The 14,610-nt window shown below is 36.5% G+C and overlaps 1 protein-coding gene across 1 annotated transcript in view; it reads right to left on the bottom strand.

Moving 5' to 3' along the window:
* scamp2 (secretory carrier membrane protein 2) overlaps positions 1-5,756 on the bottom strand; it is a 68,128-nt gene extending 62,372 nt beyond the window's left edge. The window contains exon 1 of the mRNA XM_039773078.1: positions 5,604-5,756. Within this exon, the coding sequence (XP_039629012.1) occupies positions 5,604-5,660 (57 nt within the window). The 5' untranslated portion in view covers positions 5,661-5,756. The remainder of the gene's footprint in view (positions 1-5,603) is intronic.
* Positions 5,757-14,610: the final 8,854 nt, after the last annotated feature.

Here is a 14,610-nt window from a genome sequence, read left to right as displayed (position 1 = left end):
AATAATTAAAATACTGAGATGTATACGTGATATCATTTTCATAATGATACGAGTTAAAGCATGTTATTAAACATGGGAACACAGTGGAGCAGTGATTGTTCATGTCTCACTCAAGATGCTTGTTGCGCCGTGTGCTACCTTCGATTAAATATTTTATTGTAGCAGTACTGTCTCCTTCAATCGTACTAACCTCCAATTCCTGTCCTTACTTTTCTTCTCTAAATACCCAATCGCCACACAATCAGCTCTGTGATAGACGTTAAGCCATCTGTAAGCTTAGAACGCCGATTCTTCAAACCTTTTAAGGAACATCGAAATATCTTCGTAGTACCTTGTGCTATATAAATAAATGTTGTTGTTGTTGTTATCTCTCCTTGGCAGCTACAAACCCCCATCTCTCAATATCTCCTTGGCAGCTACCTGTTTAATTACTCTATCCATCTATCCTTCCAGTGTCGTGTCAGCACCAGCAAGAATACAGCGCGAAGCAGGAACAATCCGTGAACGGAGCGCCAGCGGCTCGCTAGCGCTGAGGCACCGTGTAGTTAAAGTTAAAGTTTTATCTGTATAATATAATAAACGTATTTTGCTGCATTTCATCTTAAAAATGATATTGTCATCATATGTAAATACGAGCTTTATAAAGTGGTGCAGGTTGTGCAATATTATAACTGTAGTGCAAGTTTACAGTGAGGTGATTATACTAATAAGTACAAACAGTTCTACAAGGAGCACTTGATGGACTCATTGAGTGTGTTTAAGAGTTCTTGGGATGAAACGGTTTCTGAACTGCAAGGTCAGTACAGGAAAAGCTCTGAAGCGTTTGTCATTCGAGAGCAGTTCAATAGACAGCATGGCTGAGGCAGCGTGTGCTTGATGCTGTATACCGATAATTCTCTTTCCGATCAGCTGGTGTACAGCTGTGATTCACCCTCAGATACAGTGATATAAATACTCCGAGTGGTGCAGTGAGAGTAATTTGGAAAAAGATGATCCGATGTTGGATCAGAGGTGCAGTGAGAGTAAAAACGCTAAAGCAGTTATGGTATTTGGAATAGTTTGACCACTCTGTGGACCATTATATTGTTACAGGTTAATTACAATCAGACGCATTAAACTAATAAACAATATGCGTTAATTTCAGTGTATTTATAAAGCCACGTCAGGGATGTGGATCTAAAAAAAGAAAGGATAACCACACAGGAACAGTAGCACTGCTTTGACACTGGGTGCCACCAGTCTGCAAAACCGAGCAGAGAACTTGCGTACGAAAGGGTATGAGCTACCGTGGAAATGTGCGTGGCTTTACACCAAGTTTAGGTTTTATACATCTCGAATTGAACGTGGAAACGTTCTTACGCAACATTTTTGTGTGTACGCACCGTTTATACATAAGGCCCCAGGTGTGCTAGATTCTGACTGCAATGAGTTTTTCATTAGCTTAGGGTACACAGTTTGAGTGATTTATTCAATATGGTCCAAAATTCTCTGAAAATCTGTGTATCTTTAGTTATAGGAGACTGCGTTTGCTCATTATTGTGACTGACATGAATATATGACCATGTTTTATATGGGAATTAGACATAAATATAGATAACTCCTAGGGGTTCACATACTTTTTACTCTGACTGCATATCCATATATTGCAAGTACCATGTAGGGCAGACCGGCATTTCAACCAGGATAGAGACAAGAGTTCTTTCCTGAACTGGACACCTTAATGGAAGGACCATTAGACTGAAGATGGACAGCCCATCCAGAACATCCTATAATCTTTGTCCTGGCTGGAATCAATCTTTGTCCTGCCTGAAATCAGTTGGTAATAAATGGATTGGGAGATTATGGATCCAGGAACAGTTCATACCCCCACAGAGAAGTGGCAGTGTACCACAAAGCTGATCTCAATCATGACACCCAGAGGGTTGCATGGGAAGTGGAGTGCAGAAGCACAGCCTTGTCGGGGTGCTTGGGTGCTGCCAGAGGGCACTGTTGGGGGAGAGCAATAGTGGTTTCCACGTGTTCTGGAAGTGCTCCCGACATGTAGTTTGGTGACACCAGAAGCAGTCTAGGGTCTAGCCTGAAAAGGAGCCCACCTCCTCACTTCGGGGAATCAGAGTCATGAGATGACTACTTTGTCAGTTCTGCTTCTCAGCCTGGCAGATAACTCTTTAACTTTGGATCGCAGAGCTGACGGACTACCCTTATTATGTTATTTGTGTCAACATGGACAATGACAACTGGATCCACCGTCGCTCTAGGCAAGAACCTATCAGCTCTTCCAGGGAGGTCTGTCCGCCTATTGTAAATCCTAATCTCAACATCCTTCTCATATACTCTTCTTTCAACTTCCAAGTCTTCAGGCATGGTAAACCCTGTACATTTGCTTTTTCAAGCCTCTGACTTAAAAATATAATACAATTAAGTAATGCTGAGATAAACAGTCATCTCCAGGCATCGCCTTTATATATATATTATTTTTATCATGCCATGATCAACATTCCTTACAAACATAGTTTATTGAGCTCCTTACACTACCAGTTTTATATGTCACCAACTTCTTTTTCTCCTTAAACACGATGTTGCACAAAACCATTTTAAAATCATCACCAAATTTCACAATTCTATCACCTTCCAACATTTTTGGTAAGAATTCTATCATTGCCATTGGATCCAACATGCTTATTAAAGATGCCATCCATTACAACCACCACCATCAACCTATCCAAAAAGTCACCCTTCTCTTATAGTTTATGTTCACCCATTGGGCATATGCCAATACTGTATTAAACAGTAATTTAACAATAATCACCTTAATATGGGGCTGTACTATACCAAATCTTTGTAACTTTGAAAACTCTAAAAATGGCAAACATGTCATTCAAATTGCAAGTGTATGCCTGAGACATCAAAATAAAATGGAAATAATTCTTTTATCACTTTAAGTGTGCCTTAGAAAGGAAAACAGTATTCTTAAGATACATCAGCCATTCTGCACAGTCGCTTTTCTCACTCTTTCCTTCTGGCAAATGATTCAGAGACATTGCCACTTGAAGATACAGGGACAGTTTCAATCCACAGGTCGTAATAATAGACTTTTCAGCAAACAAACAACAAATACTGTAAGAAATACTGCAATATAAAAACACTATGTACTACATATATGTAGGTGTAAAACACACACACTTGCAGAAAGAACACAGACAGCCAGCTCCAAAATTATTGTCACCCCTGGAAAAGAGGAGTAAAAAATGTTGTAAAAAAATATTCAGCTGTTTGTAAACTACCTTAATCTCACACTGAAAAATATTACAAAAATCCAACTTTTAGCTGAAGTAAATTCTGAGAAAAAATAAATTCCTCATCTAGAATTAAATTATTTTAAACAAAACAACACATGTGACAAGTGTTGGCACTTCTAGAAATTCTTTGTGAGAAATTCACAAATTCAGTGTGAGATTAAACTAATTAGCTGAAAGGTGTTGTGTTTACAACCCTTTTAACTCATCTTTACCAGGGTGCCAGTAACTATGGAAGTGACTATACTGTATAAATTGTATGAAAATACGCATGCTACGTATACTTTGCGTGTGTGTTTTTTTGTTATTTGTGTTAGGATTATGGTTCCTTTATTCATTTTTCTAAGGTTTAAGCATTCTTAAATGTATTTTGTCTTACATTTTGAAATACAGGGACTCAAAAAATTTCACTGTTTACGAAGTATTTTTTTTTTTTTTTTTTACACAGTTGAAATTATTTACCATTCAGTTTTGAAATGTACTGAATTCTTTTTCTTTTTTAAAATGGGAGCTGCCATTTGAGCACCGATTGGTAGGACACAATGGTGGGCTGCTAATGGTTATGTAGCTGAAGTTTCATGAAATTACTTTATCAGCGTTACTGTAATTAACAGGGCATAAAGAACACTTTGTCCAAGTCTGTGGACACTTTCTAAAAGTCTAGTGCAATTCTTAGTACTGATTTCTGGCAAACAAACTAACCCTACTGCTTACCTGACCTCAACTTTGATTTTGGCTTTGTCTTGCGTTCCATCTTTGGAACCAATTTAAATGTAAAAAAAAAAAAGTTGAGAAGCAAGAAGTATGTCATGAAAGAATAAAATTGCCTTCAACCTAAAACTGAGACAGAAATACATATGCACAGAGCGACTCTTATACTTTGAAGCTATATGGTTTGCAGCAAATTGAAAACTTAGGAAGAGATTCCATAGGTTAGAACACCCAAACTTTTTTAGGATATATTGATATATTATTTATTACCTACGATGATAAAATGTTTTTCATAACCCTTATCTGCAGCCTTACCATAGTTCCACACGTTGCCCAAATAATCAATTTCCTTGTAGAGGAGGTCTAAGTCAGGGTTAGAAATACACCTCTAAGATAAATTAACAGAAAATGTTTTTAGCAAGCTAAGTAAACGGAGTAAAGAGTTTGGAATGTCACTTCTGAGGTCAGGTGTGAATCAGGTAGGGCTGTGACATGCAAACTGTAAGGTTAACTATGGCTAGCATCAAATGCCTTCGAACTAACAGAAACAGTTACTTTGTTAGATCCTGCAGAAGTCAGTCAAAGCAGCACACAAGGTGGCAGAAATAACATAGTGAACTTTAACCAAAAGAAATGTTAGTTTTGACCTAGTAATCCTGTTCAAAGTCTTCATACATGCCTTTTGTACTGTGCAAATATCTGACCTACAATTAAACGTTTTCAGTAGTAACTGATGCAATTAATTTAATGTAAGAAATCAGTGTAGTTGTCATTTAAATGTAGACAATTTGTCAAAGTGCTTTAAATTCTTATTTTAATATTATACCAGGAATAAGTTAAGGTTGGAATACAGGCACTCTGTACTGGTCTGCTCTAGTACAAACTGCACTTTGATGACAATATCCCTGTGGGAAAACACTATGCCCTAGTTTTTATTGCATGGCCCATTCAATGTATATTTTCGTTTTCTTTTCACGAAGGGTAATATTATCAGTCCTTCCCTTACACTGGTACTGGCTGGGTGTGGTACTGACATGTAATTAAATTACGTCAAAATTTTGATTAAGATATTACTCTTAAAGAACTAAATCGTAAAACGTTGCATGTATAACGGAAGCAAACAGTGACGTTACTACGCGTTAAGAGTTTATAAAAGGAAACCTTCAGCAGTGTGAAAACAACGTAACGATTAAAATATTTACAGATTTGCTCAACACTCTCGCCGGCTCCGAGTTAATAAATCGTAAGCAACATCATATATTAAAATATGTTTTATACTAGCAGTTGTTTTTTTTTTTTTTTACATCGTCAAATACAGCGAAGCAAATTTTGGTGTTAACACGTCAAACAAGTTTTGGGCCGGCCCATTCACCTGAACAACAGACGTAAGCTTCTTCCAGATTGGTAGGACGTCATCAGAAGGAACCGTCGATTGGTCAATACTGCTGTCAATTACAGCGCACCAGAAAAGGAATGCCAACCAGGCACAACCCCCAACTTGCCAAACAGGTTTTAATGGCATCCTAGTGAAATGTTTTAAACTTTAAATAACAATATTTTGCTCTAAAGTAAATTTTTATTATACTGCCCACATACCTGAAATGGGTTGACTTCCACTGGATCCGCAAACGGATTGCTATCGAAGGCCGACATTTCGTATCAACCCTGATTAAGGCTCTGAAGAAAAACAAGTAGCGCCGTACAGGAGACCTGCTGATAACTCCAGACTACTTCCTGGATACTCGCTCTGCTGGGCATGCGCAAGAAGACTCCTGAAGGAGCGTGGCAGTTTTTGTAAAAGAAGTACTGGATAGCAAATTTTGCTACTAGTACTCATTAGTGTATTTGCAAATAGTTTTTTTATATTATTTAGAAAAATCTTTTTAATCAATTATTCCAATATTGTTATGCTTATACAGTATATACTTTGCTGCACCTGTTAAACCTTCGATGGTTACGCCTTACCATGACAACACCTGCGGTCATAAGGAGCGGTCCTGTTTTGAATGCAATGGGGCGTAGGCCTTATTGAACAGGGGCTTTTAAATGCTCACTTGCTCTCTTCTACCTGCATTTGTTCCTTGGGAGGAGGGTAAAAATCATAATTTACTCTGTTATCGTTTACTTTTAATTCGTTAAAGTTAACTCCGGAGTCCCCTGGGTGGAATAAAGTATAATAAAGTGATATCATTATAGTTACGATAACTAGGACAATGTTATATTAAATACTCGTTATCTTATGCCAACACGGCAGGTAAGAGAGCTAACGAGTTCAACCCGGTTAGAAAAATGCAGAATGTTAAACGCAACCTACGGCGAAACAGATTAGAGCTTAACAGGCTGCAATATATTAAATTGTATAATTAAGGAAAGAAATAGTTAATGTATTTCCTTTTCATGTAATATCAATCCATCAGCATGTGTGGCAAACCAAGTTAACCTTTATGTATCTCACTATTATAACAAAAAAATCTTGGGATGAGACGTGACTTTTTGAAGAGACTTTTTGGAATGAAGTCCTGCAAGACTGAGACTTTTAACATGAGATTCTTTCAAGTCATGTCATACTTACAACCTTTTGGGAGCAAGTCCCGCGTGACGGTGACTTTTGCCATTAGATTCTTTCATGTCACGCCCTACTTACAACCATTTTCAATCAAGACAACAGTCATCTAACCTCTCAGTCATGTGTATGTTTTTTTTAGACACACTTCGTGTGCTCCAGTAGTCAAGAAAGGAGGCTGAAGGCAGATTTGTGATGCATGCCTAAAGAGTGGGCCTTTACGGTCTTTGTTCCAACAATTCAAATTACAAAAATATATACGAGCAAATCAAAATTCGGATGATTTCGCAAACTGGCTACTCGACATTGGCAACTTTAAAATTCAAAATCTCCCAATAAAAGAAGACTCATTATGTAGAAATCTTATTGAATAAATGTATCCCAAAGGATTACAGAAGAAATGAGTACACGGGCAATCCTAGCAGCGAGAAACAATGAAGTCAAACGAATAAATGCAAAAATTGTCGATCAGTTAAATTGCAAATTGATTGAATGTGTATCAATAGACTATGCTGAAGCAGTTGGTGGTGATAGTGCGGAAGATGAAAACATCAATTTACAATATCCCATAGAATATCTACAAGCATTAACACCGTCCGGTCTCCCACCAGCTGAATTACTGTTGAAAGAAGGATGTATCATAATGTTTTTGGGTGATTTATTTATGAGTGATGGACAATGCAATGGGACAAGATTAGTTTGTATTAAAAATTGATCGAACATTTCTAACGTAAAATTTTAACAGGCGACAAGAAAGGTGATGGAGTACATATTCCGTGAATAACATTAGACACAAAAGGAGATCTTGATATGCCATTCATATTAAAACGTTTACAGTTTCCCGTGACAATATCTTTTGCTATGATAATTAACAAATCACAGGGACAAACATTCGGAAAAGTTGCTTTATCTATTAGAGAGAAAGAAACAATATTCATTCATGGGCAGTTATATGTTGTGTTGTCACAATGTAAGTCCAAACACAGAATCAAAATTCAATGCGATATTGAAGAAAAGTTAATTCCCAATGTTGTTTTTACTGAAGTTTTAAAGTAAAAGTGAAAATTATGAATTTGTGACAATTCCCATGAAAATAACAATCTTTTTAAATTGTATATCCGGTTAACCAAACCCCGTGGTTGGTGAGCAGGGGGCAGAGCCCCCTAGTATCTAAAAAAATTGAGACAACTTACTTGTAAGATACAGTTCAGATTTTAGACAGCTCATTTCAAAATACTGCGCGTCAAAAACTGTAAGTCACTTTAAATTTTAAGATATCTGTGGTTTAATACATTTTAAGAAATCTCAAATACATTTGTAATTTTCTAAAAATAAAATTCAGAGAATTTCAGCTTACTTAAAATACATACTTTGAAATCTAAAATTGAGCTTATGTGCGCTTTAAGATACCTGAAATTCTTTATGAAATAATCTCAAAATCACTCTGTGTTAAAATTTCCAGTTCTTACATGTGGTCTCACTTACTATTATAAGATTTACAGTAAATTACTGTTTACTTGTACTTCAGTACTGGAGGCATTTAATTTATTGCCCAGTTGGATACTTTTACTATTTAATGAACAGTTTTCCTAAAGTAGCTGCTGTCCAATATGAAATATTTGTCAGCAGCAGGCCCTGACGGCTACCCTGCAGAGTTTTACAAGAAATTCTCCGCTCAGCTAGCTCCCCTCCTATTAGCAACATTTACAGAAGCCAGAGATAACCAATTTCTTCCACAAACCTTTTGCCAAGCATTAATCACTGTCTTTCCAAAACAAAATAAGGACTTATTACAATGTGCATCATACAGACCAATTTCACTTCTGAATAACGACGTTAAAATACTCTCTAAAATCATAGCTAGAAGGATGGAGAAAGTGCTCCCCTCGGTAATATCACAAGACCAAACTGGATTTATTAGGGGCCGACACTTATCTTCAAATCTTCGACGCCTGTTTAATGTAATATACTCACCAACTAAATCAAACACCCCAGAAATATTATTATCATTGGATGCAGAAAAAGCATTCGACATGATTGAATGGAAATACCTTTTTACTATTTTGGTGAAATATTTGTAAGCCACTTGTGTAGCCCTGCACTGAATTCCATAAGGGATGAAGCTGACAGGTTACTCATGCTGTTTCTGTTTCATCCTTTAGAATGGAGGAATGGTACCCGGAAGAAGACTGGCATAATTTCTGTTCTGCCTCTGCCCTTTCCGGTAAGGAAAAATAAAAAGCCCATGATATACAGTAGAACATGGTTGTCATTTGACCAACCGACTTTATGGAGAGTAGACAACCTTCCTACAGCTGTCTTTTTTTACTTGGTGGCAACTTGCACCTGCTATCACTATTACTTCCAAACAGCTTTTTTGTATTTTTCATTTCCATTTACTGCAAGTGGGGTCTCCCAACTGGAGTGTGGAAATGTGCCTCTTGTTCTTCAATTTTACAGTGCCTAAATCCATTTACTATGTAATGGTTGCCACTCTTAAAAATATACATTACAAAAAAGCAATAAATATGTACATATTTTGTAGATGTATGTAAAAACATAATTTATTCAAATATGCAAGCAAGAAGGTATACAAAAAGTAAATAATTCTTAATGAAAAACTCATGATTATACATATTGCAATATATTAAATCTATATATTTGTACATAATTAAACTACAGTGGCATGGTAGGAAAGAGGTTAGCTTTACTGCCTCACAGCTCCAGAAAACTGGATTTGGGTGCCAGCCCAGACACTTTCTGTGTGAACGTTTTTATATTTTCTCCATGTCTGGATATTTTTAGGTACTTCAACTGTTATTTCACGTCGCAGAGATGTGGTTGTTGTTTAACAACTTGGAATCAGTGAGCCACAAGCACCTTTCTAAATAGTGAACACCATCTTAGGGTGCAGTATTAATACACATTCAAAGCTTTTTGATTTCTCAAAAACTTCCTTTTCTAAATATTTTGTAGTTTGAAAAGTGTTAGGGTTTGGGCAAAGTTGGTTACGATTTGTGCCTGTGTGTGTGTATGTATATATATATATATATATATATATATATATATATATATATATATATATATATATATATATATATATATATATATATACTGTATATATATATACACCTTAAGGACATGATAAGAGCTGCAGTGGTGCGAGTCAGCCCTGCTGTGTCCTATGAGTGCCACCAGGGGGTGCATCAGGAATTCACAGTCCCTGTTTTTCTGGACTTCTGTTGCTAAAAATCTGTGCTGCCTGCACTTATTGTTATGACACTGTCCAATCCATACTTCTTATTCTATGAGTCCCCATTTGATTTGCATTGCACATGCATTCTCTGCTTACTAAAAATTACTTTTTACAACACTGTCCAATTTGTACTGTGCATGGGTATTGTTTTACAACACACAAAAAAGTTACAGCAGGATTTGCATTGCTCATGTTCATCATTTTCGACTTGGCATTGTGTTTGGCAGCATTAGCAAATAGAATTTCTGCCATTTAAGTAAAAAGATGAAAGAAGAAGAAAGCCAAAAAGAAGAGCATATTGAATTTCACTCTGTCAAGAAGAATATTTTTCGCTTCTTCAAAAGATGAAAACATTTCAGTTTTACAGCAACTTGAAAAATTTTATGGGAAGAAATTAACAAAAATGTAACAATCGGAGAGCGAAATGAAATACGACGTGTGTCAGTGAAGTTAATGATTAAAGGTGTGACAACTAGGCAGTTTATTATTATTATTGTGTTTTTCAGTTTTTGAGAGTATATAATGTAATATAATTTAGATATACTGTATCTAGGATGGGGGCGGCACGGTGACACAGTGGGCAACGCTGCTGCCACGCAGTTAGGAGACTCGGGTTCGCTTCCCGGGTCCTCCCTGCGTGGAGTTTGCATGTTCTCCCCGTGTCTGTGTGGGTTTCCTCCGAGTACTCCGGTTTCCTCCCACAGTCTAAAGACATGCAGGTTTGGTGCATTGGCGATTCTAAATTGTCCCTAGTGTGTGCTTGGTGTGTGGGTGTGTGCGCGCCCTGCGGTGGGCCTGCCCGGGGTTTGTTTCCTGCCTTCCGCCCTTGGCTCCAGCAGACCCCCGTGACCCTATAGTTAGTATATAGCGGGTTGGATAATGGATGGATGTATCTAGGATGACCTAACATCCATTTTTATGCATTGTGTCTCATTTAATGACAGGATTTACCGTTTTAAACAAGCTGGTCATTTCAGTGAACGTACAATAATGGTTTTGAAATATGCCAAACATTTTATAGAATATATGTTATTTAAAAAAGCTCCCAATGTGGACTTTCTTGTTATTTGCTGACCCATACTTGTTATGTCTCCTTTTGGGTCTATGAAAATCTGAGCTTCCTAGATTTATCCCAAATCAGGTGTCTAAATTAATATCGAGTAGCGAAAACTAAAAATATTCTAAAGAATTAAGTGCTGCTAAAAAGATTTATATTTACTTTTTAAATGTAGATTTAGTGTAACATTTTAGTGTAGCTAAATAACTTCTTGTGACCTACAGTTGTGTGTGTTTTTTTTTTAAATGAAGACCCCACCATGCCGCCACCGTCTACAGTGTTGAAAAAGAGAAAGATAGCAGAAAAACATAATTTATAGATGAAATGTAACCGTCATAATCCAGTGACATAAAGTTTTAAGAGTAATGACTGAATATATCATTTTCATTTCATGACAGACCACCAACTCATTTACACTGGGCCAAACTGACAGCACTTACCATCTGGTTGTTATGAGACATTTGTCCTAATGGAGTGTCATGACAGTCCTGGAAGTGGCAACCATCATGGTGTGAGGGACATCAGAGACTGAGTTATGGCTGGCTACGTATGGCCAACTCTTATGAAAAATGTGGTTAACTTGGTACATTTTTAATATACACAAGTGTGTATCTTGAGTCACATTTAATGATTTTGCTTCAGGATGTGGTTTAGCATGACTTGTGCTAAGAAACAGAGTAATTAGCCCATATTAATGTTGGTCATATGTTCTTGAAAGTCCCCTAGTGCTGAGATGTAATTACCAGACATTTATACAATTTCCTTAAAGTATTTGTTTATGTACTTGTATTCTTCTTTTGAGGACTTGTGCAGTTTGTTCTTTGTTCTTAAAACGATGCCTAGTTTTACAAGCCTCCCACAAACCCTTAGTACCTGAAGAAGGAGCAAAATCGTAGGTAATTGTCTGTATTCATTTTTTTTTCTAGTAATCCAAAGAGTACTCCATGGGATCCTCTCTTCTTTCTTGCCAAAAGACAAGTGAAGTAATAATTACAATGACACCCTCAAAATGTTTGTTTTCAAAGTAAGGTTGCACCATAGCAAGACCCAGTCATCAATAGCCCTGTTTTATTGTGCTAAGGTAAGCAGTTGGTAAGGAAGATTTTCCTTCGTGAAGTGTATGTTTTTTCTATTTTCCTTATCTTGTTTTCCTTGCTGTCCTCCCCTTTGTCTTTGTGAGTTGCTAAAATTATTTCCAAGTTTATATTACCATATTGCACTTCTCTTGTAGCTTCACAAGAAGTTAAATTCTTTCTTATGAATAAAGTAAGTATATGATGCAAAATTTCATTCAGCTTGTATCTCTTATTTTAAGGTGAGATGGTTTGACTTTGTGTTGAATAAATGGTTGCTCATGGAGTCCCGAATGAGGCACATTACCTGCATCGTGAGAGAGCATCAGTTACGGCACTACAGCAATGTGGTGCGATTCCCAGAGTGTGATCCAGCACGCAGGATCCTCATTGTTAAGAACCCGAGTGACTGGACCAGGCCAAGAGGGTGCCCATGTAACACTTGGCTGTGGCAGATAGAGGGTCATTTTCTGATAGTGGAATTGGACTGTGTGTCTGCCTGGGGAGTTGCCAACCAGGATCCCAAGCTGGTCCGTTGTGTGGTGGGTGGCACGCTGTACCAGTGCATGCTTCCCAACCTAACCTGACCTGTTCTGTTATCACCACTGCCAGGTGACATCAAGACCATGGCACTAGTCTTACATTCATCAAGGTAATGCTGGCTACAGATTTGTGATATAAAATCAAATGAGGGTAATAATTCAATAGCAAATATTTTCTCATTTGGGAGGTGGTAAACCTGGATGTCTTTGGCCCACTACATGAAACTGGAAGAAAAAATAAGTATCTGTTGACCATGAAATACCTCTACATAAAGTGGATCATTTCTAAACCTCTCCAGTCTAAGTCTGTGAGTCAAGTGTCTGATGCCATTATAAAGAAGATGTACACATTGGGCATGGTTAGGAAGATCATTACTGACCAAGGCAAAGAGTTTGTCAGTGAGGTCCTATTGAAATGAATTCTTTTTATTTCTTAACTTGCTTTATCTACAGCTAAACGAGAAAATCTTTGAAGTCCTTTAAATAAAGCTTCTATTCTCCAGTGCTTACATCTATCTATCTATCTATCTATCTATCTATCTATCTATCTATCTATCTATCTATCTATCTATCTATCTATCTATCTATCTATCATATAGTGTTCTTCTGGTCTATCTATCTATCTATCTATCTATCTATCTATCTATCTATCTATCTATCTATCTATCATATAGTGTTCTTCTGGTCTATCTATCTATCTATCTATCTATCTATCTATCTATCTATCATATAGTGTTCTTCTGGTCTATCTATCTATCTATCTATCTATCTATCTATCTATCTATCTATCTATCTATCTATCTATCTATCTATCTTACCTCAAAAATCTCAGATGGTATTTGTCATGTAGCAAAGGGTAGCTCTGCCATAGCATATAGAACTATCTACTTTCTTACTACATCCTAGATGTGGAAGGAGTGGGATCAAATTGTGATCAGGGTTATAAAAGCCTAATGATAAAATAATATTTTTGTATTGAAATTAGTTACATGAAACAAGCTGTAAAACTGCATGACTATAAGTCATTAACAGAAACAAATCATTTCAATATAAAGTCATAAAAGTCTCAGCGTTAAGCCGTCAGGGTTTTCATTAGAAATATATAATAATTTTCTTCATGAGATAGAAGAACATAATAAACAAAAATAGTTGTATCAGATATTTTAAATATTAAAATGTGTGTTTCAATTTCAATGTTTAAGTCTACGTATTCTCAATTGAAATGGATATTTGTCATTTTTCACCCTCTGGCAGGGGTTCATAGAGGGCTACATTCCTAGTAAAGGATCAAAATTCATAATAAACAATCAAAATCCCTCACCTTGAAAGAGTCTAAAATGAAACCTTACATACTTATGTTCAAAATTTGTCATTTTTAACCTTCTGTGAGTATCTCTTAGAGAGCTAGGACCACCGCTAAATAATAAAATGCCAAAAATATCATGTTCATAATCAGCAAACACAGAACAGTATTAAAACGACACTCCACTGGCCTATGTTACTTATCCATACTTTTTGGATATTTTGTGAAAACTTTGACCCTTTGTATACCATTAGGTGAACCGCTGGGGTTGGTTGATATGACATGCACAATTTCTGATCATTTTTTTGAAGCCATCCATTGGTTTATTCTTTATCACAAGTGTGTAATTTAATGCACAAAATGTGGTCAAAAATGGCCTAAAAATAAGTGCTTTAAGGTGTAAAGCACCAAAAATATGAGATAGCCCCAAAAAGCTTGACATCTTGCATAACTAGACATTAAGAGTGCATAGAATGATACATCATATGTGGGGTTTTTCTCATACCGGTAAGTAAGGAGTTGCTGGACAAAGTAAACCTGGTGATTTCAAAGCATTTATAAGTAATTCTTATGATCACAATAATTTATGTTAGAACTGAGATATGGTCATTTGACAATGGAAGAGACAAACGCAAAGAACTCAATTTAACCGCATTCTGGGAGAACATAAACTTTGGGGGTCCAATGTAGGTTACGCACTTGTAGACATTCTAGAATATTATAAATATTGTATATGCTTAAAATTATTAAAAAAAATAAAGTATGTATTCATGTATGAATTCATGGTGTTCAAATAACATACTGTACTT

The sequence above is a fragment of the Polypterus senegalus genome, chromosome 12 (genome assembly GCF_016835505.1).
Source record: "Polypterus senegalus isolate Bchr_013 chromosome 12, ASM1683550v1, whole genome shotgun sequence".
NCBI classification, from domain to species: Eukaryota; Metazoa; Chordata; class Cladistia; order Polypteriformes; family Polypteridae; genus Polypterus; species Polypterus senegalus.
The sequence above is the reverse complement of the archived record's forward strand: the minus strand, read 5'-3'. Positions and strand labels throughout refer to the sequence as shown.